The sequence below is a fragment of the Rattus norvegicus genome, chromosome 8 (assembly GCF_036323735.1).
Source record: "Rattus norvegicus strain BN/NHsdMcwi chromosome 8, GRCr8, whole genome shotgun sequence".
NCBI lineage: Eukaryota > Metazoa > Chordata > Mammalia > Rodentia > Muridae > Rattus > Rattus norvegicus.
Window position 1 is genome coordinate 35,514,011 of NC_086026.1, and position 26,491 is coordinate 35,540,501.

A 26,491-nucleotide genomic window follows, 5' to 3' on the forward strand; every position below is an offset into this window, starting at 1 on the left:
AATTAGGGCAAACATCATGGCAAACAGTGGAGAAAACTCATGGTCTTAGGGAATGCCTCAGCCTTCTTTTCTTTTCTTTCTTTTTCCCTCTTTTTCTAATTTTATTTTTCTTGGAAACTTTATGTATTTACATTTCAAATGTTATCCCCTTTCCCCCCTCTCCAATAGCACCTTCCCCCTCCCCATGCTTATATGAGGATGCTCACATCCCCACCCACCCACTCCAACCTCAACACACTGCCATTGTACTATGTTGGGGAAACTAACCCTCACAGGACCAAGGGCTTTCCCTCCTATTGATCCTGGACAATGCCATCCTCTGCTACATATGTGCCTGGAGTCATTTGTCCCTCCATGTGTACTCATTGTTTGGTAGTTTAGTCCCTGGGAGCTCTGGTGGGGATATGTGGATCATTGATATTGTTGTTCTTCAGCCCCTTCAGTCTTTTCCCTAACTCCTCCATTGGGGTCCCCTTGTTCAGTTCAATGGTTAGCTGCAACCATTTTCATCTGTATTAGTAGGGCTCTGGCAGAACCTCTCAGGAGACACCCAAATCTGGCTCCTGTCAGCAAGAACTTCTTGTCAGCCTTCTTTTCTGAGATCTTTGAATTTCACCATTTTGCTCCCCTACATGACTCTCAGTGGCAGTTTCCACATACAATCCTGTCCTCCACTTTACACCTAGGTCTATATAAATTTACTTCAGGGCTATGAGTTTCATGTTTCTCTGGAGATGGATCAGACAATTTAGATATATCATCTTGGCTCTTGGACCTGGTCTCTCTTCTCTTTCAGAAATCTATGATGCAATGCGATGGCAGATGTGTTCTAGTGCAGCTCATAGCTGAGGGACCTATTCTCAGGGCCCCTAACAAGGAGCCTCTCATCAGGAAGGAGACCTCACTGCATCATGTAGACCTTGGATACCACCATCTTCTTTCCAATGCCACAAGCTTGAAGCTCAACATGACTGATGAGCCAGGTTCATGCTGAATGCCACCTAGCTTCCTTTTACACAGTGAAGAGCGTAACACTGAATATTTCACCTCTAATCACCAAAAGGTGTGTGTGTTCCTCCCCATCTACAATCCAGCAACATGAATTATCCTCTAATTCAGGCTTCGATCCTTCAGGTTAAGGGCTCAGACAAGTTTTTTCCCTACCCAGTTCAAGCATATACAAAAGGCTGTCATCTTTACATTTGACTGTCTATAAACTAGACTCGACCTACCTATGCCTTGAGTTTAATTAATTTTCTCACAGATTCAGATAAACCCTGTGCATTTATTCACAGTTTATGCATTTATATAGCGTATATCATGAAAGACACAGATGAAAGTGGTTCATAGGATATAGTATAACATAAGGTTCAGGTGCTTCTGCTTTTCAGTGTTCTACATTCCAAGAACCTCTGCTCTGTTCAGCTCTGTGGAAACTCACAACTCTAGTCTCTTTGAAATTTATAGACATCTTCATTTAATTGAAAAAACTGATTATATCCCTGGCCATTAGTGGTCAACTTAATTCGTAGGCATCCCTGTCCAGGATGTAGTAAATGTTAAGGAATGGGGAGCCTCAACTCTCTAATTCTGTCTTGGTCTTCATGGTGACCTCTCTAGTCCTGAAACTGCCAGGAGCTCAGGGCACAGTCATCTCGTTAGGGTACTTATCACTGTAAACTTTCAAAGTCTAAATATCCCTTTCATAGTATCTCAACCTGAATCATAATTTGTCTTCCTGTGATTCTTTTGGTATCCCCAGTTTCCTCTGTTACCTCATTTATCTCACCCGACTTTCCAACTATAAAGTGATAGAGGCAACCCTGCCAGAATTCATGTGCTTTCAATTAATTACTGAAATCATTCTTTATCCATCATCTGAAAGAAGCCATGTAAATATCTGAATAAAACCCCAAAGCCATCTGCCACATTTCAATTATTACTATAGAACTCAGCCTATGGAATCGTTCCCAAGAGGCATCTTTCACTTCCTGGGCTTCTTAAACATAGTGTGTTTGATATTTTGTAACCTTATTTAAAGGACTCAAGGTCATCTTTGTGAACAATGCTTATTGCATCAAGCTGCACTTGGGGACAGTCTCCAGGGCTCTTGAAGTGCATGGTTATTTGCTTCTGCAAAGGATAGCCTCGAGTTGATATGCTTTTGAATTCGTGTGTCCACTTTTATAGTTTATTTTCCCCTATTCTTCCTGGCTGTCAGCATAGCAGTCATCAATTTTCACTGTTGAAATTTGACTTGACTTTAGTCAGCATACATCTTCCTGCTGTCCGCTCAGCATCTCTAAGTTCTAGCTTTGGCCATGGCTCTCAAAGTTAAGATTCATCTGTATCTGGGAATCCTTTCAGATTTCCTCAGATGGGTCTGTGAAGCCAAGTGAATTATTTCTTTGATAAGACCAAAACTATTTCCAATATATTTAGGAAGGAAGGATTTACCATTCCCAATTTGTTCCAATAGTAGGAGAATGGCGTTGGTACTCAGGTTGAAAATTCACGTAATAAGGCTGGAGTCCAACCTCTGCTAACACTGCTCAGAGGTTGGAAAATGGCAGTTTAACCTGACACTTTTGTTGCTGTTTTCAAGGCAACAGAAGGCAGGGGGTCCCCGCTTAACTTGGATACTTGATCTTCTGCATGCTGAGATGATTTAGAAATAAAACCATTGTAACAAGTGCAATGTTTTCTCTTGGATAAAACAAAATCACTAGATTGCATGAGTTGCCAGCTGAAGTAACCAGTTTTGTTCTGAAGATGGCATGTGTATTTCAAAGACCTGCTGATAGATTTGCTATGGTTATTTGGGCTCGATTTTGGCAAACGTTTTCCTAAGAATGAAAGACAAGGCTGGCAACTTTGAGGGGGAAAAGAAAAAGAAAAAGGAAAACTGACAGCATTTTACCAAGACTGGAATTTGAGTTGAAAGCTCAAATAAGGAAATCTATATTTGCTTACATGGACACTACTAGATTCCCAGAGCCTAATGTCTTTCTCTATTTTTGGCCTGGATATGTGTGTATGGTACAAATATTTATGTGTATGCACATTCCCATAGGTATTGGCACTTGTGTGGGCAAAGACACATGTGCACATGTGTGCCCATATGTGTGAAAGCCAGAAGGTGAAGTCAGGTGTCAAACTTGATCACCTCTCCACTTCACTTCGTGTGTCAAGGTTTCTCACTGAACCTGGAATGAGTTTGTTCCAACTAGCCAAGCCAGCCAGCTTGTTTCAGGATCAGACTCCCAAGATCCTGGATTGCAGATGATTGACATGCTTGTCTAGCCCTTTTTTTTTTTTTTTAACGTGCTTTTGTTTTTGCAGCCTTTTTTTTTTGTTTTTGGTTTTTTTGTTTTGTTTTGTTTTGTTTTATGGGCAAATGCTTTGCCTGTAAATTCATCTCCCAGGTCTCTACAAACTTTCTGGTATGTATATGTAGTTTCTGGTTAATGTATGTAGTTTTTAAACCTGTTCACATCTGTAATTCTGGCATCTTGGAGACAGAAGCGGAGGTTCATCCTCAGTCACATAATGAGTTCCAGGTCACCCTATGCTACCCAAAATCCTGACTCAAAACAACAGAAATTGCATAATGAAAGGTATCACTACTTGGCAGGTCTACGTATCTCACTCATTAAAGATGATGTACATCATCAATATTAATGTTCCAAAATGATATATGGGACAAAGGAACTTCCTTCTTAATCAAGGTTTTCCATAAGAGAGGTATACACATAGATGACGTGGATATAGGTAGAAAATATGATATACACATATAATAAAAGATACATATATAATGTTTGACATCGCGCAATGCTTAGTATGGTGATAGGCAGCATATATGATCATATATGGTCATATTCCTAAACAACTGTAAGGAAGCTGTGGGACTCCTATCATCTAGTTCCATGTACTTCTGCATACCCCTATGAAAATGTAATGGCTGGGCTGCCAGGCATATGGACGCATGGCACACGCAGTGATGTACAATATAGAATACTTAATAATGGCTATAAAGAAATATGGCTCGCGATCATGTCCTTAGGACGGTGTTCTTATCACTGTCATTTTAGAGCTCTTTAAAAAATTGTGCTTCTTAAAATAAAATGTGCTGTGCCACATCAGCAGCAGTCTCACATATCTTACAGTTACTGCCTCTCCTGATCGGATGATTTCCCTGTACAATACCATCTAGGTCTATATAAATATAACTATCTTATTTGTTTATGCTGTGAAGAATCCCTTGCATTCACGCTGCAATGTGAAATGCAGCTGTGTTGTATGTGGAGAAAGAGAGAGAAAGAGAGAGAGAGAGAGAGAGAGAGAGAGAGAGAGAGAGAGAGAATTGACTTATGCAGGATGGCTCACTCAGAAGGCTCTGAGGCAAAGTTTGATAAATTGAGTTCTATTCCTCTAACCCACATGTAAAAGAAGAGAACAATCCCCCTATAGTTATCTTCTCACTTCCATGTATGAGTGTTCGTGTATAAACATCAAATCCATGTGATGATGGAGGCTGCAAGGTCCTCAGATCTATCATCAGCAAACTAGAGACCCAAAAGAACGGCTCCTGTAAATTCTAGTTCAACTCTGAAAGCTGAGGACAGCAGAGTCAATGGTTTGGGTGTGAGGTGTGTCAGGGCAGTGTTCAGTAACAAAGGCAAACCTTCCATCCCTCTGCTTGAATGGACGGGTGCCCCCACCCCCCAGAATACAGACCCAGCCATGAATTTTCAAGTAGCAGACTACAAACCCTTAATTAATATAGCTTTCATTTCCACACTGAAATTGATCCTTAAGAAGCTACTTATTAAAATTCAGCATATAACAAAGAATAGTCACGATTATTGGGAAATGGCAATTTCCTCTCTAACTACATCTCTGTTGAAGACTCTATTTTCTTCATTCATATATATATATATATATATATGTGTGTGTGTGTGTGTGTGTGTGTGTGTGTGTGTGTGTGTGTGTGTGTGTGTGTGTGTATGCGCACCAAATACAATTATTTGGTGATCAAGCATTCAGTATAAAATATAGAAGTCTGTCGGTTCCCAGCTCCGAGAAAAAAAAAAAAGAAAAAAAATATAGAAGTCTGGTTATCTTCTGCTACCTTTTCCTTTGTTGGGTGGGAAGCATTAGAACTGGTTTTGCTCTGTGTAGCACAGGCTGGTCTATGACTTAGGATCCTGTCTTACCCCACAAGTTCCAGAGTTGTAGGCTCGAGTCATCATCACTCTTGATCCTACTATTGCATCCTGAAGGTATCTGCCAGGCTTTTCCCATTGATCTTTGTTTTGGAAATTTTTCTTTTCATGGAAGCACAGATCATCTAACCTTTTCTTTCAAAGCACATTTGTCTCCTCTGCACCACCAGCTATGGCTTATTTCCTCTCTGCTGAACTTTCCCTTTAACAAGGATGATGTAATAGCCTGGGGCACACCTTTCCACCTGCTTGGGTTCACTATGTCACCTACCACTGACAGATTGTATAGTGTTGGTTTTGTAGATAATTCTTATGTGTGTGAATGCTTTCCTGCATGTGCACACATGTGCCCACAGAGACCAGAGAGCAGCATCAGATCAGCTGCAACTCCAGTTACAGACAAATGTGATCCACCATGTTGGTGCTCGAAGCTGAATCTGGGTTCTCAGCAAGAACAGTAAGAGCTCTTCATCCCTGAGGAACTCTCCAACTCCAGGCTTCTTAACTGTCTCTCCTTCTCAAACCCTTACATCTTCAAATTCTTCCCAGAAAGACACTTTACCTGCACTTGCTGCTGTACCCTGCACATAGAACTGTGGCTAGCACAAAGTATGTGGGAATGACATGTTCACTCAACAAATTCATTCAATAAGGCGATTAATGGAACAATACATGTGATGCGGACAAGTGCCCCAGTCCCCAGGAGGGTCCGAATAGGCAAGACAGCTTAGGAAGTCATTATTTTAGTTCTAAAGTGAGGCTCTAGGCCACACATCATAGCCTTCACCAGAAAGTAAATAAGGGCATTCATGATATGTGCTTGACACTTAGTAATCACTCAATATGGTTTTAGTTGTTGTCATTGTCCCACTGTGCTTATTATTATTATTAGTGCTTATTGCTACCTAATGTTATATGTTTTATTTACTGAGCTGTTGTCTGCCCTTACAATGTAAAATTCTGGATTTTCTATCCTTTGCTGCAAAATTATCAGTAATTAGTCAGTCCCCAGAGCATAGCAGGCACTCAATAAATATTTTGAAAGATGAATAGTTTCATTATTGACTCTACTTTGTGTGTATTTGTGTGTGTGTGTGTGTGTGAGTGTGTCACATCTATTTTGCAAACTGTGCTAGCTTTTCCCTGCTGTAATAACATTCTGAACTGTCTGCTTTCAAGAAGGAGCAGTCTCTTTGACTCACAGAAAATTATTTTGGCTCTCAACGATTTCAGTCCATTCTTACTTGGTTCATTGTGGAAGAGAAAGATGCTCAATTCATGATGAGCAGGAAGCAAATAGAGAAAGGAAGAGGTCAGAGTTCCAATGTCTCCTTCCAGGGCACTTCCTCTAAATTGGTCCCATCTCTTAATGGTTCTAATACCTTCAGGTGGCACCATAACCTAGGGACCAGTCATCCATATGAACCTTTGGAAGACAATAGCCACATCAAAAGCTCTATTTATTTAGGATATCAGGGTAATTCACATCAGTTGTTGTCCTAAGGTCTTACTAAAAGTAGCCATTCCTTAGGACAGCGTTTAAGGTCATTCATGACAGTCTGCCAGTTTTCCAACTTCATTTCTCGTTTCCTGTTATTAGACCATATGGACTCACACCTGTCCTTGTACTTAAGAGCATAGCAGCTCTCTTACACTTGTAGCATGTCCTGTCTCCACTAGGTTCCTTTTTAACCTCCAGTCTTCCACTTTGAGTTCCTCCTGGACACCTTGATTCTTGTCTGCATCTCTGGTCTCTGGATGCTCGTGACTTCACTGCTCCCCATTGGAGTGGCCTTGCTACAAGCTTTCACCATCGTGTTGAAACACTGAAACCACCAGTTCCCTGAAAGGAGAGAGATTGTCTTGTGTATCTGCAGTTCTACCTCCTAACAGAGGCGCTGTCAGATTAATGATTGCAGTTAATAAGCTTTTCTTTAATGAAAGAATTGTAAAGCTCGAGTATTAGGAAAAGCATTGCTTAAGTCTATAGATAATATCAACTGGACTATGTTGAACAATACAATAATACTGCAAACCTATTTGATAACTTTGTTCTGACAAATCCAAGACACTTTGCATGTTCATTATTGTTCTAACTCCCACACTTGGTACCTTAGTTCTCCTTAGCAGTAAGTCAGCCCTCTACTCCACCCTCACCATCCTGCTCATGAAAACAAGGTGAATCATTTATCGTTTGTTGAATAAATGGATGACTAATATGTCCATGGGCTGAGGTAGAAGGCAGAAAGCCCTTTCAGCTTCTTTCTGTTCTTTCTGACAAGAGAGCACTTGGAAATGAATAAAGCCATCATGTTAGATGAAGTATATGGAATTTTCTTCCAATTAAAATCTCTAAACCATAAAATAACTAAAAGTAAGTTTTAGAATTTCCTGCCTAGTGTGACCTCTCCTGCCTTAAAATTCCTCTGGCAATTATAAGAATCATTAGCTATTTAATTCATAAATCCTTGGACACCTTTTGTTTCCTTCTGACTTCCTTTTTTCATTTTAATTTACTATTTCATATGTGTGTGTGTGTATCGTTTTCCCCATCCCGCTCTCCTGTCCTTAACAACAGAGACAGATTGCTCCTTCACTAAGACTCATAGAAAGCTCGAGATTTTCATGGGTGTTTCTCTCAAAGAAAAGAGGAAGACAGGATCCAAGGGAGGTACAAAAGGGGTGTGAGTGGTGATGAGGCGATGATAGTGAATATTAGTCAATACGATCTCAACTTCCTCTACTAGTACCCAACCCAATTTCCAAAATGCAGCTCAGTGTTTACAACTTTATGAGTGATCTTTGTTTGTTTTTAAGTCCAGAGGGTAGAATCCTAATCTTTGTGCATTCGAGACAAGTACTCTACCAATGTGATATACCATCAAGGCCAAACTCCCAAACTTCATGACAATATGTGTGTATGTATGTATGTATGTATGTATGTATGTATGTATGTATGTATATATGTATTTACATATGTATTTCTGTACATGTATGCAAGTGTGTGAAGAAGCCTGAAGAGTGTCAGATCACCTGGTTACAGGGGGCTGTGAGTTGCCCTGTAGAGGTCCTAGGAATTGAACTCAAGTCCTTTACAAGAACAGTAAGTTTTCTTAACTCTTCAGCCATCTTTCCAGCCCCAGAACTGCATGAATTTTTAATGTACAATTTTACTGACAGAGGAGTATAGCATTTAAGTCTAGTAGCCACCAAAGATTCATGCATACCATTAGATATGACTGTTCTTCATATGGAAAATCGTCCAGGTTTGCATTTATTGTAGATTATTCTATTCAATTTATCTCATATGTCTTGGTGACAGGAAATTGAAGCCATCACCAGAGTTAGTAAATGCTCCTTTGGGAAATGGCTGAAATATTCTCTCAGATGTGTTGGTATCCAGGTCCTCCAACACCAGGGTTGCAGAAATTCATCTGAATTTCCACAGGCAAAGGGAGCAGTTGTTGCAACCATATCTGATGTAACCATGGCTTTCCCAAGCAGATTATAGGATTCAATTTCATGAGAGCGATGGCTGTTATTCTAAGGGCTAACCCAAAAACATGAGGGATAAAATATCACTAACAGTAGGACATTGCTCTGAACTTCAAGTGACTTTCAGGGTTAAAACATCTCACCTATAGCATGTCAGTTACCTTATCTAAAAGGACATTCACTACCCCAAAGAACTCAACTAATAGCTGTATGATTACTATGTGACAGGCAAGGTAATGCTCTAATCTGATGCTAAATTTAAGGATTAGGGAATTAAATAGAGGTGAATTAGCAAACCCTACCAAAATCCTGGATGTTGCTGGTATTTGGAGCTTATGATTTAGATCAGACCATTCAAGAATGTAGTTGTTATATTTTAAGAGATAGGCTTTGACCTGTAATATATCCAAGTTTATGTGATACATTGTACTATAATGGTGTTATGATCTGTTCATAAAATTACAGATGTCTCATAAGAAAAGGGTGAGTCAGATGTTACACGGTCAGTACTCTGGACATGTTTATTCAGTCCAGGGTCAGCCCATTATTATTAAATCTTTCTGTACAAAAAAAATAAATTGGCATTTTAGACTGAAAATTGCATCTTTTCTATGTGCTGCGCATTCTGGCTAGATATTATATGCCTTTATAATTATGGAGCAGTTTATGTGCTGGCCTGGATCTCCTACAAGCCAGCCTATCTTGTTTCCCATAGGGTGAACCTGATTGGATCTGAAAGCACCTCCTCTCTCCTCTCTACACTATTCAAACTTAATCTTGTTATAGAAAGCCACAGACACTATCTATTCCCAGCACTGGAACTTCTACCATGTGGCCTTGAGGCCTGGGATCTGGGTCCACCCTGTCATCAGTTCTCTGTCCTCATTCTGAGCCGTCACAGGGATCAGTGCTGTGAACTGTGTAAAAGAGGCAATGGGTCACCTCCCGCTGCACAAGGCAGAAAAACATGGAACTATTATTCCTGACAAAGAATTAGTATAAGTAATAAGTATCAGTTACTCTTTTATTGCTGTGATAAATCGACATGACCGAGACAACTTATAGATAGAATGTCTATTAAGGATTACAGTCTAAGAAGCATAAGAGTCAATCACCATTACGGTAGGAAGTATTACAGCAGGCAAGCACAGTGACTGCAGTTGGAAGCTAAGCACTTACATCTTGAACCACAACAGAAAAGCAAAAAGGGCAAACTTGAAATAGCAGTTGACCTTGAATCAGCAAAGCAAGGCCACGCCTCACAATCCTTCCCGAACAGCATCACTAACGATTGAGTATTCAATCATATGGACTTTCTCATTCAAACTTCCCCAGCCTCTGAAGCTTGATGTTAGAAATGTGGCTTTGGATTCACAGAGTACTTGTTCCTTATACCTTTGAGGCCTCCTTTTGTAATTATCTGGAAGATTGGATCGCCTGTGTCTGGCCTATCCTGGGACTTGGATGCAAATTCTGACTAACTCAGACATATTTTTTAAAAAATTCAAGAACATACTGGAATCTGAAACAGGGACTTTCATTACTTAGAGTCTAAAATAATAGAATATACACAAAAAAACAGTTTATGACACAATGTCCTTAGGCAGATTCAACTCAATAGGCATTCATTCAGTGATGTCTACCTCCCACTTAAATTCCCTAAAATCCACAGTTCCTATCATGTGTTTTGCACAGAGTAGGTCCTTTTTCTTCTTAGGCATGTGACAGTGACAAACTATGGTGAGAAGGCAAAACACAGAAAGTGTGGTTGGTACATGGCTGTAATTTTCTTAAGGTTACTTACTAGGTTATGATTTTCTGAAGCCAGAATCAATTGTTGGTGATCACCCTCAGATATGTAGTGACAATAAGGAAATGACCTTTGGTGCCATGTCCAGACTTTCTCTCACCTTGTCTTGTTCACAAGGTATCAGTGTCATATGTCACCTCCACTCTGCTGATGAGTGAGAACACTCTAAGTCTCTTTAAAACAGTGTCTACTCGGTAATAAGAACAGAAGCTCTTTATACCGTCCTGATCCAGCTAAAGAGGATCTTCTTTCACTCTGAAACCCTGGTGAAAAATCAGGATCTAATTTCATGGGCCATTCCTGTGAGGCTTATATTTAGTTCTGAATAATCTCACTTGTCCTCACTATTGGGTGACTTGGTGGCAGAGTAGCATCACTGTGATTCGTTGGTGGATTTGTTTAATTTTCATGTTTTCCAGTAGCTCTTTTGTGAGAGCAGAGCATACTCTATGAGCTGCATTAGACACTGAGAAGCCAGGGAATGGGCTAAATGTTCTCCCAGTTCACATTACTTCTCCTTCTTCTCCTTCTCCTTCTCCTTCTCCTTCTCCTTCTCCTTCTCCTTCTCCTTCTCCTTCTCCTTCTCCTTCTCCTTCTCCTTCTGCTTCTGCTTCTGCTTCTCCTTCTGTTCCTCCTCCTATTCCCCTGCCTCCTCCTCCTTCATCATTAGGGTAAACACGCAGGTGATGAAACAGGCATTTACCACTCAAGCACAGTTCTAAACTGCAGTACTGGTGAGAGTTTCTAATTGCAGATAATTGGAAAAGATGTTAAAGATGGTTAGCAATCTCTCTGACCCCCACCCCTTGGATTACAGAAGCATACTTCCCTCACCACAATCATACTTGGTGACCAAAATGTCTCTGCACGTTGTCAAATATCCCTGGGGACAATATTACAAAGATTATAGGCATAAGTGGTATGAAAACTCAGAGGAGGAACATCAAGGACTTCCTGGTATAGTAAGGTATGTCATTTGGATCCATAAGGAAAGAGATGGTGGGTTCAACTTTAAATAACTCTGAGCAGGCTTGATAAAGAGATTACTTATAAAAGATAAGCAGCATGAACAGAAAATAGGCACTTTGTGCATTGTTGCTAGCTAATCCCAACATGGCTGTTCCAGGTCCTGGTACAGAAGGTACAACAATGAGGCAGACACTGGATGAATAAGGGGAAGGTTGAATTGAAAGGTAGACTCAAGAGAATTTGGCAGGAGACAAGGCTATGGTAAAGTTTATTGAGCCTTCTGAGAAATAAATAGCTGAGCTATTTCCGGCATCTGATCAGTTGCTGGACCTTGCTTGAGACACTTCAAACCCAAGCCATAGGTCATTAAACCAGCTGGTCCATTTCATAGAAATCAAATGCTGGGGAAGAAACCAGGATGAGCAGACTGAGAAAGCACCTGGAGACCCACAAAGGAAATGTCTTATAGCAAAGGACCACTCCAGTGCCGGGCTGAAGGATGGGTCAGAGTTACCCCAGGACAAAGGTAGGCACAGGGATAATGTGGAATTCCACTTCAATACAACTTGAGGATAGGGATGATCTGCACGCTTGTGGTTAATTTGATGAGACCCTGCTCACCTGGATTATTCATTCAGGAGGCCGATTCTCTTTGTGAGAGTATACAGAATGTTGAAGACAAAGTCTCCAATTTTCAATGATTATTATGAAGAAATAAAGCAGGGAGAGAGGGAGAGAAAAGGTTGGTGTTTCTAGATCTAGCCTCAATGTTCCACAGTCTGAAGTACCCGTGCTCACTGGTGTGCGCATTAGAAACGCACAAAGAGCTACTTAAAAGTCACCTGGACCACCCCACACCCAGACCTTGGTGCCCTGGCTGTTTCATGCCCACCTTCAACAGCTACCTTCTTTGTTTGCCTTGTTTCTTTGAAACAATAGCCAGGATGGTGGCAATCTTCTGGGTGCCTAGCAACAGCCTTGTACCCCAGGACAACAGTCATTACCAAGCCCAGCAGTGAGAATGCAGAAGCCTGCCTGGCACCTGCAGGGGAAAAAGAGGAGCCAGGATCTCAGTCTTTCACAGCTCTGAGAGCAAGATAGAATCGAGTTCTTCAGTAGAATCACCTGTCCTGATCCAAAGGAAGAGAGATTCAGTCCCCATGGTGAGCAAACCAGCTAAGGAGTTGGAGTACCCTCTCTTGAGGCAGGGAAATCCAATTGTCAGAGTTTGAAAAAGCAATCAGATGCTGAACAATAGAAAACAGAACCAATAGATCCTTTACTCCTAAAGAAGACATTGCATAACCCAAGCATACCAAAGGGCACAGAAAGGTCTCTACCAGCCTTTTGAGCTTCTTATGGATGCAGCTTATATGTAACCCAAAGACCAAGACAACCTGAGTTAGGGACCTAGGTAGAGAAGCCACAACAAAGTCAGCAGCTTCAGTTGCACCCCAGGCAGGAGCATTCAGAGGCTGGGACTCAGCACCCTGTCATTATGGTAGCACTCCTAGGACACAGTTAAAGGGCCAATGAATTATGCATTACTTCTTTATGTTTGTCTGGTCATGTGTTGATCTTTGGTGGATGAGAGCAGCAGAGTTAAGTGCTTCCTTCGACATGGCAGCAGTATGAGTTGCATAGGTGGCTGACCCTGGTTTTTCTAGAATGCTCTGTGCCTCCATCTCAGAAATTAACCTGGCTGCCACCTCCTGCCCGCCCTGTATCCTGCTTCCCTCCCCATCCTGTGGGTGTCCTTGCTAATTCGACAAAGTTAATACCTGATTAATAACTCCTGTGATAGAAGAGTTCCTGGATGAGCCACAGCCCCCATTTACAATCTGCCGGTGATTGAAAAATTATGTTCAGTTCAGTAATAATTGATGGAAATGATCTCTTCTCTTCTGCAGCTGATTTGCTTTGTAATTGTGATTTAATAATGTAAATATCACTTGTTTTGTTCTCAAGATAAATTATCTTCTGATTTGCTAAGCTCCAGCCTTTGGTGGCTTTCTTATCTTTTTGTATATATTATTCCACGTGAGATCTAGATAAGATTTTTTCCCTTATTTTCTTACACAGAGCATCACACACACACACACACACACACACACACACACATACACACACACACATACCCATACACACACACCCATACACACACACACACACACACACACACACACACACACGTCAATGGCTGCCAAGCATACACACTACTTTTGAAAACTAGCTGCTGACTATCAATAACATTTCATACATGATCCAACCTAGCCCCCTTTTATTTGTCTATAGGGAAACAGGAGACCGAGCATAGCCAAGATAGTGAAGAAGGACAGAGGTGTTCTTGAGTCTATTTTCTAAATCATATGATATTTGTAAGAAGAATGGCTGCCCATTTCCGATGCTGTACTGGCTGTTTCTCCATTGTGATGCTTTTGTAGCACATGTGCAGTTGCTTGGACATATGTGCATACTATATATGCAATAGACGCCACACTGCTGTTTACATTAAGTGCATTCCTTGTCATTAGGTTAAATACTCTACAATTGAAATACAAGGTTTGGAGTTGAGCAAAGAAAATAAGTCAAAGACCACACTACAAAGCTGTCCTCTCATGTCCCAAACTCTTTAGAAGCTTGGTCTGTGAGAGCCTCAAAAGTCTAAATATCACTTGTCTATGTATCCTACTCTAGATCTGCTAGTGCAGGTACTAAGCACTCATACCTGCTCTGTGTGGTTTGGAAGCAATCCTCCCTTTGATGTCTCCATCACTGTGGTCCAAGTCCAGAATTCTGGGCATGTTATTAAGAACCCTCCCTTCTCTTATTCTTTAACTCTTGGGATGCTATTGTCATCTAGAAAAGAAAGGTATCTCAGAGAGAAGTTAACAGACATCAAACTGAACATCTGAGTTATGAGAAGTATCTAGAGACTGGAAAAATCATTTCTTAGTAAGGCATGCAATTTCTGATAGAGGCCCTGAGGGGAGTGGCCACTAAATGCAAAATACCAGCATTAGGTAGATGGTCAACAGGGCCTGGGTCAGAGCTTCCAGATTGGCTTGCCTGAGTTTTCAGTCACATCAGCAACTCGATTTTCCAGAAATGAAATCATTTCAAGATTCTAACACAGAAGCAGGATTCACATATCCATAACTCACTGTATACAAACTCAGTCCTCATAAATCCTGGGTGCAGCCCAGGGGTCAGGTAACATATTACCTGAGGCCTACTCACCAAACATATAGGGCCATCATGAGCAAAATGGGGAAATAACAATGGCCAAGGGACTGTGTTCAGACATAAGGTGTCTGAACATATCATTTGGCAAAAACTGAGAAACTGGGTGAAGTGAAGGGAAAGCTGGAATCCAGGATAGGGAGTAACCATGGAAGGACTAGAACCTTACCTCTTTGTCTTGCTTCATACCCTGTGGACCTGGTTCGGACCCAGTGTAGCCCTTAATCAATGTTGTTAGTAGAGGGAACCAGCAAGTGTTCAGGGAGGTCTTACCCAAATATTCTTTCCCGTCTTAAGTGCTCCTGGCCTCCTTTCGACACCAGCTGTCTGCTAGGAAGGGTTAGCAAAGAGAACCATGGAACTGTGAAGGGATATTTTTAGCGAAGACAAAGAAGGGCAGAAAGCAGAAAAGGCTCGTTTTTCTGACATCAGGAATGTACCCTCAGACCCATGTAAATGGGCCTCAAATCACATAAGTGGATGATTACTTGTACCTATAAGACATTATTCGTATCTACCCATGGAGGAGAGAGATAGAACAGCTACTTGTCAAAATCTGTGTGAATAGGAGACATAGAAAGGAAAGAATTAATTTCCCCATTAACACAGGACATTACCTTCAGACACACATAGTCCTTTGTAATTGTCAAAATGCACCCCCACCCACCCCCCAATCAGCAGGCAGCTAAAGCAGTGATAGAGAGAGCCACCTTGCCCTTGTAGTACTGTCTGGATTCTTGGGCCTGCATTTTCATGGCACTCTATATAACGAAACACCATTGGTTAGTTCTACAGTGTACCTGCCAGATTGTGGGCACCTTGTGCCCCTGGCTGGATGGGAGAGCCAGGGCTCCTGTCCTGGAATTCCATCCATCAAAACTATCATCAGAGTTCTAGAACTTAAAGAGTTATGTGGGATTCTCACCATGGACCATATTGCTAGGTTAGCAGAGGCTGTGAAACATTGAAACTGATAGTGACCTTGTCGATTATCCCATGACATTTTTTATTTGATAAAAAAATAATTGAGACTTTGATTTCTAAAATATACTTACTCAAAACCTCATAGCATATTAGTAATAAAACTCAAAGGATAACTCAGGCCTTCTAATATCTGCTTCAGTGTTGGCTCCAATATTTCTACCTAGCAACAAGGAGTCAAAGAAGGTCATGAGGACAGGATGGTGCAAAGGTGACTGCACCAAGAGAAGACAGATGTGTTTGGGTAGAGGTCAGCTTAATCACAGCTGAAGTCAGATGCAAGAACTAGGTAATCACATTAAACAGCCCAAAGATTAGGTGAGGAGAGCCCTGGAGAAGGCAGTTTGTACGAAGCCCCTCCTGCCTCAGGAGCAGACCTCAGATTGAATGCACGCATAGCTCTCTCCTTTCCTCTCTGCTGGGGCAAGCACCAAGTGTGTGAACAGCCCTATCTCCCCGAGACGCTTCAGAGCTCCGACCTTTCTGCTCTGCCAAGTGTGCAGAATGTCCCTGGCTGTCGCTTGCCTGTCAATTGGGCTGAGCTAGTGGATACTTTGCCTGATAGCTAATAGGAGTATTTCAAAAAAATATTAATGAGCGTTGTTCATTTACATCACCGTCACATGGCTGAGCTGTTGGGAACTAAGAATCAAAAGAAGGAAAGATGAAGTGGGTGGAGTCAGGCCGTACACAGGTGCAGGCCTCCCCTGATGAAACGGGGGGGGGGGGGGGCATTGTTCTTCCTCAGAAGGACATTTCCCTCCCACAGCTTGGAAAGGCCCCAGGGCAGCTTCCTTTAATACTGGAGCCCATCTAAACCACTTCAGGAAGGTGCTGCTCTGATGTCTTTAGTCTGCCTTGTCTTCTAGGATCCTTTAGATTCTAGCTGTGTTCCCATCATGCAGCTTCTCTGACTGGGATAGCCTCCAGCTGTTCGTTTATTATCTTACCAGAAAAGTGTACAGCTGCTGGATGCTGAGCTTTCAGAGAGCAATTGTACACCGGGTCTTTCTTGACAACTCATGCATCTGAGGGTCTAGAGCCCACCGAGGCAAAACCACTGCCTCTAACTGCACTGAAAACCGAGGGCTCATCCAGCTTCACTGACGGCAAAAGCAGATGGACCCCAAAGCCTGATGTCAGATGTTTCCCAGGAAAACAGTCTACAAAAATGACAAAAGCAACATGGGTCATAACACAGCTAAACAATGGAGACATGTTCTAAGAAGTACACAGTTGGGGATGTAGGTCATTGCTGTGTAAACATCATAGAGCATGTGGACCAGACACAGACTTAGAGTGCCATTGAGGCATGCTGCAAGCTGAAGGTGTAAGAGGCCGATGCTGGTGGATACAGCCAGCTACTGATAGCAAAAATTTTTAGAAAGGCCATATGTGCTCTAAATTAACAATAGAAATTTAGTACACTAACACAAATTGGTAACCACTATCTGTCATTGTGAATTATTATGTACAGTATGTAGTTTTATGTAGTATCTTTTCATCCCACTGGAAATATCATATAAACAAAACATCATTCACCTCAAACACATGAAAAAATGCCGTGTATTGTCACTAGGGCACTGAACACCATTTCACTGTAGCCATATGATATCACCATCATAAAGAGGAGCCTTTGTTGGGACACTAAGGACATGTGTGGAGCAAGATTAAGCTAACTTATAGGGATAAAGAGTTGGAATACATAGAACTAAGGAAGAAACCAAGGAGCATAAGACCCACATATTGCTTTGCTATTTGAAACCATTGGCATCATTGTGTACTACCTGACCTTGACTAATTTTGACTCTGAGCTCTGCCGTGGATCAAGAAGCCACTTCAACTAAGTGAGTACCCTCAACAGTCCCGCTGTCCTATAGGCATGGACCTCACAGTACTCCAGAGATTCTGTTCTTCTAAGATGCTGTTTACTTGAAGAAGCTGGACCTGGGTGAGAGGCAGTGCCCCCTTAGACAAGACAAGGATCACATCTAACCTTCCTAATCCACGTACAGAGAAAAAACGGTGTCTCTTCAATGCCTTGTGCTTTTTGTTTTGTTTTATTTTATTTTTTTACCTCCCCGTTGCTTGCTGTTATTCTTCCTGTACAAGATTACCTGCATTTCTATGTGTTTATAATAACTACTGGTTCAGAGTGTAATTAGTAGTAATAAGAAGAAGAAAGCTTATAAAATAAATAACAGCTTTCAAATATTCTAAACCACTTTGTCAATAACTTAGCCATGTAGGCTCTGCAATTTTAAAGTGCTTATTTTTTGTCTTCCATCTGTACACTGTTTGGGTCTGAACTGTTGTTTGTGTAGTTTATACTAGACTATTGGTTAACATGCAAATGCTATATACTTTTATTTTTTATAGGTAGGGTCTTGCTGTATAACCCTGACTGGGCTTGAACCCTGTGTAGATCACGATAGCTTCCAACTTGAACCTAGCATCCTTCCTTCTGCCTCTTCCTCCAAAGTGCTTGTGTGTCACATGTCCAACTCAATAGCTACGTTTTAGTAACCCAAGCATACTACTGTGCTCAGTAGATGGGTCTCTCTCTCTCTCTCTCTCTCTCTCTCTCTCTCTCTCTCTCTCTCTCCCTCCCTCCCTCCCTCCCTCCCTCCTTCCCTCTCTACCTCCCTATCCCTCTCCTCTCCCTCTCCCTCTCCCTCCCCCTCTCCCTCCCTCTCCCTCTCCCTTTCTCTATCCCTGTCCGCTTCTCTCTGTCTTTTCCCTGGCACATGTCCCATACATCCATTTAAAGGAATGTGTCACAGCCTCACAGGCACACTGTCTGTGTCAATCATCAGGATGACAATCAATAGGACAACAGTATCATCTGTGTTCTAGAGCCCTGTACCCTAAATCCATAATTACAACCTGCTTAGTATATCTAATGCTGTTCGCATGTATGTTTTCAGGGCTGACCAATTTGGTATTGAATAACAATAGGTCCGACCTCCCTCGGGCTGTGGCCAGCATTCATATATATATAATAGTTAATGAAAAAGGGTCATAAACTTGCAAAAGAAAAAGGTGAAGTGTATGGAAAGTTTGAGAGGGAGAATAGGGAAACAGGAAATGACATAATTACATTATAATCCCAATAGATAAGTAATTTTTAAAAGTATTATACCATAATTCTTCTTACATACACTGATCCAAACTTAGAAAAGAGAACGTAACCCATCTCAGTTAATAGGCATCTTCACTGTGCTTTGGAGAGAGAGGCTACTCTCTCTGCTGGAATATCTGGAGCACTCTAAGTCCTGGAGACTGACAGACAATAGACACTTCCAGCACCACCCTGACTGTCAGTACCTTGTACCACAGCAAGGACTCTTCCAGCCATGCCAGCAATAAAACTTCTGATGCCAACTTTACGACATCATTTTCCAGACACCAACAGTGGACAGATCTAAATACAACGAGCTATGCATAGCCTCTTGTGTTCCAAGGTCCTGAGTGACATCTTAGATAAGGAATGTGCATGAGCAAGACAAGGACTTGGAAAGCCAAAGCACTAAGTCTCATTAATGAGCATGGATTCTCATCACTGCTTAGTCCTTAATATACCCTGAGAGTTTTGAAAAGGATCCGATGCCTGGGAACCTCCCCAAACACAACCTACATGCACAGGCACAAGAGGCCACCTTCAAATTGCTCTTTGAGCAAGACTGATAGGAGACAGAAAAACCTTATGCTCGAGGCACTTCCTCTTGGGTTTGATGTGAGTTCCTGGATACCCCCTTCTCTTACTCCATATGCCATAAAGAATCTTTACTTCCTTTCAGAACATCCATCTGGGATGAGCTACTTGACTCCTTTTCTTTTTCTGTGGTCCTCAGTTTCCCCAAGCAGAAGGTGGAAAGAGGGTTTCAGAGACCTACTGACTTAACAGCTGCAGCATCCTTATTGGCATGCTCCTCCCCCCCAGCCCCACTGGAGCTCAGGTACCTTTGACAGGAGCATGCTGACCTTGTGAGTCACCCAGCTTGCTGTCACCACAGGGAAGGCAGCCAGCACACAGGTGCTGGCAGCGACAGCCTGAGCAAAGTTCTCTGAGCCCAGGACAAAGCACTTTTTCGTCAGTGCCAGCAAGGGAGTCGTTGACCCAGGGGCTCCGTCTCCCAACCAAAATTACTTTAGCACATTTCAATTGCTTGTATTAATTAAGAGAGAAAGAAATCGTGGGTTTATCACACTTTTCATTAACTCCAGCACAGTGAAGGGGACAGTGTATCTAGGAGCCTGGAGCAGGCAAGGTAGCTGGAGTCCACACTCCTCTAATTAAGAAGCCTAGGCTTACCTATTATCAGTAGGAAGGGAAGAGAAGGGATAGGCAAATACTAGTGGTGTATGTGGGGCAAGCAAATAAGGGAAATGATCATATAGGCTCCATCCCCAGGCTTATAGCCATCAGGGACAACTGGAACACACATGTTGTATGTTTAGTGCACAGTAGATACATGGGCTAGTCAAAAAAGTGTAATGTGCCACTCCCATTCAGCATAGGTGGTTTAGACAATAGACAGCAACTCCATTGAAGGAAGAACAGTTCAAACCTCAGTTTACCTGAGGTGTTCCACATTTCCAATGCTATGGCCTGAACTCAGTCCAAACTCATTCCTATTAATGTTTCTGAGGAGCAAAAGAAGAAAGCTGTTGGGACTAGATAGATTGTTCAGAAGTTATAGCAATGGCTGTTCTTGCAAAAGACCCACGTTCCCATTCCCAGCACCCTACCTGCACCTCCAGGTCCAGGTGATCTGACACACTCACTCTTCTGGCCCCAGAGGGCATTCAAGTGGGGCACAGATGTGCATGCAGCCAAAACACTCACATATATATATATAAAGTAAAAATAAACAAACCTTTAAAACTATTCTTTATAAAGAAAGGAGCTCTTGTGTTAGGAGGCACGTGGCTGAGACTGATTCTGGGTAAAAGAGATGCTATTTGTGCTGTCAAATTCATAGAAGGCAACATTTCTCTCTTTCACTCACACTTTGCCTCTCTCTTGAGATATTGGTGACAAAGGTAATTATTTGTTCATTGCAGAGACATTGATTTAGATAAGGAGATATACATCTGCAGTGTATAAATAAGGATTTCCCTAGTGTGCTCACTGCTTTCCTGACTCACCTTTGTAGGTACTGGGTCCATGTGAGTCTAGACTTTTGGTCACTCTATTGCTCAGGCTCTATCTTCTGCCAGTGCTCAGGTAGCAAGTCATGTGTACCTACTATGCGATCTGAGCTATCTTTAGCAGGCAAAGAACCCAGGTCAGCCTTGGATTCCCATTCAGCCCTAATCCAACCTAAAAGATGGAAAGCCGTATTCTAATCGTTTTCTCATTTCTGCGAGTGTCTCTCTGTGTGTGTATGTGTGTGTGTGTGTGTGTGTGTGTGTGTGTGTGTGTGTGTGTGTATGTGTGTGTGTGTGTGTGTGTGTGTGAGAGAGAGAGAGAGAGAGAGAGAGAGAGAGAGAGAGTTTTATTAATATAAATCCTGCAGAAGAGGAAGATGATTGGTGCACACTATGCTACAGGACCTTCTGACAGTCTCTGCCACACTGCATTTACCTCACAGTAGGAAGCTATGGGATGTGTTCTTTCTGAGATCTTATTGTGTTCCTGAAGTCACACTGCAGGATTACCTACCAGGGGGCATGTCAGGCAGTTCCTGCTAACTTATAAACATGCTATATCTACATGTAAAGGAGCAAAGCATTTCTTCTTTGATAGCTCTACTTGCTGGCCAGCCTCAGTGAAAAGGTGATTTCTGAGGGAGATTAGAGAGGCTGCAAGGTAATGGGGTCAAAAGTCTGTGCACACCAGCTTGTGTAGTCTAACCTCCCAAATTCAGCCCACCTGGAGATCATCAAGAACTCCTCTCACTGGACTTCATGGAAACTCCACATGTGAGCACCAAGAATTTCTGTGGAGTGTCCCCCACCTTCATTGGTGGTCTTGCCTCTTATTTCCTTCTGTCTCTTTTTCCTCAGAGCACCCCAACCCATGATTTCCCATCCCTCTGTGTCTCCGGATACTCCAGATCCTGCCATTTACTTCTTTGAGGCTCTCAGTCAGCCCTTGGGCATGTTCCTGGGTGTCATCTCCCGTTAGGTCACATGGCAAAGCTGTGACAGGTGCTGGTATTTAACTTCACAGAGAATTTCTGTAGATAGACCTGCTGCTGTAAATAGCACATATAGAAGGATAGAAGGTATGTGGATCACCTGAGGTGACTTAATCATTTCCATAGATGAGCTGGGATGGACTTGCCTCAAGAAAATGACAGTGGCTCTGATGATCTGAATAGTCTAGTCAAGAGAAAGAGAGAGAGAGAGAGGAAAGGACACCTTCTAAAACTGTCCCCAGGGATTTTCAAAGAGAAGAGATAACATTCTGTCTAGAACAATAATCTCCCGAACATGGAAGACTGAAGTCCTTGACCTCTATTCCTTCCAACTGTGCCCTAAGGAGTCTCCTGGAGAATCAGAAAGGAAGACAGATGGCCTACTACAGCAGGCTGGGGCTCAGTATAGAAGAGAGCAGAAGCAGGTCAGAGGGTCTCTGGGTGTCTCCTCCGACTTGCTGTCTGATCTATTCATCCCCTAATACTTACATCACTTCCAGCTGTGAGATATCTTCCTGCTCTCCTCTACCTTCTGTGAGAGATCTGGAAATAGCAAGGAACTGAAGTACCAAGCTAAAGATAGAGCAAAGTACAATCTGCTTGGAATTTTGGTCTCGTGAAATTATTCTTGTTTTCTATATTGTATCTCCCTCCACTTCTACCACACACAAACACAAAGTGTCCAACACAACTTCTGGGTCACAATAGGCTACCTTTAAATGAGTGCTGCTGATTGCAGGAACAGTAAGCTGTCCAAGCATCCTTCTTCTTACTTCATTTCTGTCTACATCTTCATTCTGAAAACAGAGGTGAGCCTGGGTGATAAATAACGTCTCTTTGTTCTGGGACGTTATTGTAGGAGAACTTGCACTGTGTCCATAGAGCCATGAAGTTGGCCCATTCAACCACAAGCACATCTGCATCAGAATAGATATCCTCTCACACTGTACATGAAGGACCCCATTTATAGCTAGGTAATTTCAATCTAGTTAGTACAATGAACTGTATCATCATCTTTGAAATACTCCTATCCTTCCAAAGCAACAACCATTATTTTTAAAAACTTTTAATGGGGGTGCCTAAAGGAGTAGGGCAGATTCATAATACCTCAGGGTCCTTGGCTTGAGATGAAACATCACACATAAAGAAAATTTGGAGGACTTTTCTAAACTACTGTTTTCATGTCTTTTGTCAGAGAAACTATTACAGTCAAGTAGCCTTTATTAGAAGAAATCCTTTCCAGTGTGTATTCGCCATCCTGTAGATCAAAGGAATCTTGAAGGCTCCAGCTGTTTCTCTGGCTGTCTTCATGTTAGCATTTTTCCAACTTCTCCTTGTCCCATTTTGTGCTTCCCTCAAACTCTGTATCCTGCCTTTTTTCCTGAAGCACAGATTCAGAAGTTTATAGTCAGTATTAGAAAGGGCTGTTTCACATTTCTATGGCTGATCCTTAAGATGACCATTAGATAATGCGAAAAGGGCTCAAGGGCTGAAGGTTCATGATTGGTTGTTTCACTCTGATCCTGTAAGAAACATCATGGTGAAAACATAATCTGGAAGAAACCACTTGTTTTGTACCATCCATTTCATATCCAGGAGAGGAAAGGATTGGGGACAGGGAGCCACAGTCTTCTATTACCTCAAAGTTCACACCTTATCCATTAGTTCCCACCTCTTAAAATGCTATGTCCCAATTGTGTCAAGTTTTTGACTGGGTTTCTGAAACATGAACTTTTAGGCAACATTTACTATCCAAACTATAGCTTAGATACAGTCTTTTGTGAATGCGTGATTATCTGGGACTGCATCAGCATTGGAGGCTGCCAGATGCTGCCATTGTTGGAAGGCTGTGTCAGGCCACCTTTCGCAGGGTAGTCTCAGACCAGCAGCGTGGTGACACTTGGAAACTTGTGAGAAATTCAAAATCTACTCCAAATGACTGAGAGTCTATGATTTTTTAAGACCCTAAGGAATTTATATGCAAATTAAGTTCGGAGAAGCATTTCGTCTTTAGTACAAACTTAACAGAATCTGTTTTCTCATTTAATGAGGTAGTATTATCATAACGACCCCTATTTTATATGTATTGCACCTTCTCTTTCTTCTTTGTGTGCTGTTATATACATATATCCCATGAAGACAGCAGTGCAGACAGTGAGAATGAATCCTCTATTTCAGGAAGTGTTTAGGTAGCTCCCAAGGAGCACCCCAGACCTGTCTTGCCTACACAACGGAATGCACCCTCCTATAAAGCCATGCTTTATCCTGCAGGTCAGGGCTCCTCAAGTACTCTTGAGCTTGGCCAGAGCTTTTCCTTAGTACCTTCCTTGTGTCTGACCTGAGCTGGGACTTTCTTATTTTCCCCACAGAAGAAAACATTGGCCCTGCTTGAGACTCCTGCCATGCCCATTGTAGAAAGCTCATCTTTTTTGTTAAATACAGTTAATTACATGGTAGCAAGGATTTGGTAGTACATTCTTTTAGAGAATAATGGAGTCCTACCAACGAGAGCAAAACTTCCTAGCTGCCATGTTTATTCATTGCCAAAATACCAAAAAGTGAGAGTAGAGATGGAAGGTTCATTTGTGTATGTTCAATTTCATTCTTGTTTTACTCTTTAAAATTCTGCCATAGGTCAGGCAACCCAGAGGAAATGCAATTCATCTCTGTTAAACTTTTAAACCATAATTTCAGGAGCACAGAAGACCTGACCTCAGTTCTGGGAGAAAGGAAAAGGGTCCTGCCTTGTGGCTTTATTAGTGTTTGAGTTTTCAGAGGATCATAGTATTTCAACAGAACTCAAGAGAAAGAGGGTTTCCTTTCCTTGCAATGAACCAAAGGATAGGATGAGGCCCAGACTGCACTAACAATGCAATAAGAAATTAAAATGAAACAATTTCTTCAACCTTCAATTATTCTGAGTACCAAAGCGCTCACTCTGTGAGAGTAGAAGACTGAGTTCTTCGGAACAACCCACAAAACCAGGTAGGAAATCTTTGAAGTGTTCCATTCACTGTAGGTCCATAGGTACATTGCTATGTGGACTTACAGTTATGTCTATTTTGACAAGTTTTCAAGCATTGACTACATCTACACAAAATAACTCATGCATCAATTCCCAAGTCTACTCCACTAGAGCTTAAATTTTTAAACTTTAAAGTGACAACTAAAATTGTATTTATTTATCATGTACAGCATTATATATACATTGTGGAATGGCTCAATTGAGCTGGATATTTATTATGTGTCTCAGATTGAAAGTGAACTAGCAACGTTGAATGTATTTGTATTAAAATATAAAATAAATTACGTCTATTTCTACTACAAGAAGTTAGCTAGCTTATATTTTATATACAAAGGCATTTCTATATATAAAATATTGTTTCTAAAAACCTAGTAACTTGCAGTGTTTTATTATACTATTGATCATGACAGGTTTTTTTTAAATTGTCAACCTTTATTAATGTACTGGGGTATTTATGAAGCATTTTCTTAATTAACTCTTATAATAATCATTGAAGAAAATATTGGTGATCCATTAATATCAAATGCCCTCAAACAGTTAAAGCAATTTACCTGAAAATACACTTAACCAAGGCTCCATCCAAGAATGTCTTACTTTTTACCACCTTATCACTTTGTTGGGTGTTCAGCCCCATTCAATGGCTGTGCCCCTTCAGCTTATACTCTTAGATTGGGTAATGGCTCTGTTCCTAGACTGACAGTTCTATGTTGTTTTCTGCCCACCTCTCTCTTCCCAGAAGGCCAGGGCTTTGTGAGTGAAGATGAATACCTGGAAATCTCAGACATCAAACGCGACCAATCTGGAGAGTATGAGTGCAGCGCCTTGAATGATGTCGCTGCACCTGATGTTCGGAAAGTAAAAATCACTGTAAACTGTGAGTTGATTGGCTGTCAGTGAATTTCAGGGGGAAAGAGGGCAAGGATTAAATCACCCTGCTAGAAGTAACAACCCTTTCCTCAAGTCCCCACACCCAAGTGCTGCCAATAGGAAGGGCAGAGTTTGGTCAGGTTGTTCTGCTCCTAGCCTGTGTGAGTATTTACAGCTGGAGTCTTCCTGTGGCAACTCTCAGAGCTTTCAGCACGTGGGGACTATGACTAAATGTAGTATCTTCACATTTAAACATAACATCTTCCTAAAATAAATGGGTGTTTCACTAAGAGAAGGGGTGTCACACGTGATTGGATGCGTGTCTTCTTCTCTGGGATCACATATTTCATTTTTTTCTTCTGACTTGCTTGCTTTTGTTTCTCCAGATCCTCCCTATATCTCAAAAGCGAAGAACACTGGCGTTTCAGTCGGCCAGAAGGGCATCCTGAGCTGTGAAGCCTCTGCTGTCCCCATGGCTGAATTCCAGTGGTTCAAGGAAGATACCAGGTACCTTGAAGGAACTGGGGAGAGCTCTGACAAAGAGCTGATTAATCATGTATCACCTCTGGAAGGAGAGTAAAAAACTACAGGGGCAAAATAAGCAGATGAAAAACATTTTGTAGTCTCCTTTTAATGGAATCTCCTTTTAGAATCAGAAGTGAAAAGAAAAAAGTAAATAAATAGAGGAGCTGGGAACGCAAAATGGATTGACCTTGTTTTAGACTCTTGG

At 41.7% G+C, this 26,491-nt stretch overlaps 1 protein-coding gene across 7 annotated transcripts in view; it reads left to right on the forward strand.

Annotated features, from left to right (window-relative positions):
• The window catches only part of Opcml (opioid binding protein/cell adhesion molecule-like), a 1,111,269-nt gene that overhangs the window by 1,062,382 nt on the left and 22,396 nt on the right, over window positions 1-26,491 (forward strand). For 4 of the 7 annotated variants that reach the window (XM_063264778.1, XM_063264779.1, XM_017595412.3 and 1 more), the window contains 2 exons: window positions 25,631-25,768; window positions 26,148-26,268. In XM_063264778.1, the coding sequence (XP_063120848.1) occupies window positions 25,631-25,768; window positions 26,148-26,268 (259 nt within the window). The remainder of the gene's footprint in view (window positions 1-25,630; window positions 25,769-26,147; window positions 26,269-26,491) is intronic. The other 3 variants (XM_063264780.1, XM_017595413.3, XM_017595415.3) reach the window with 1 other exon arrangement.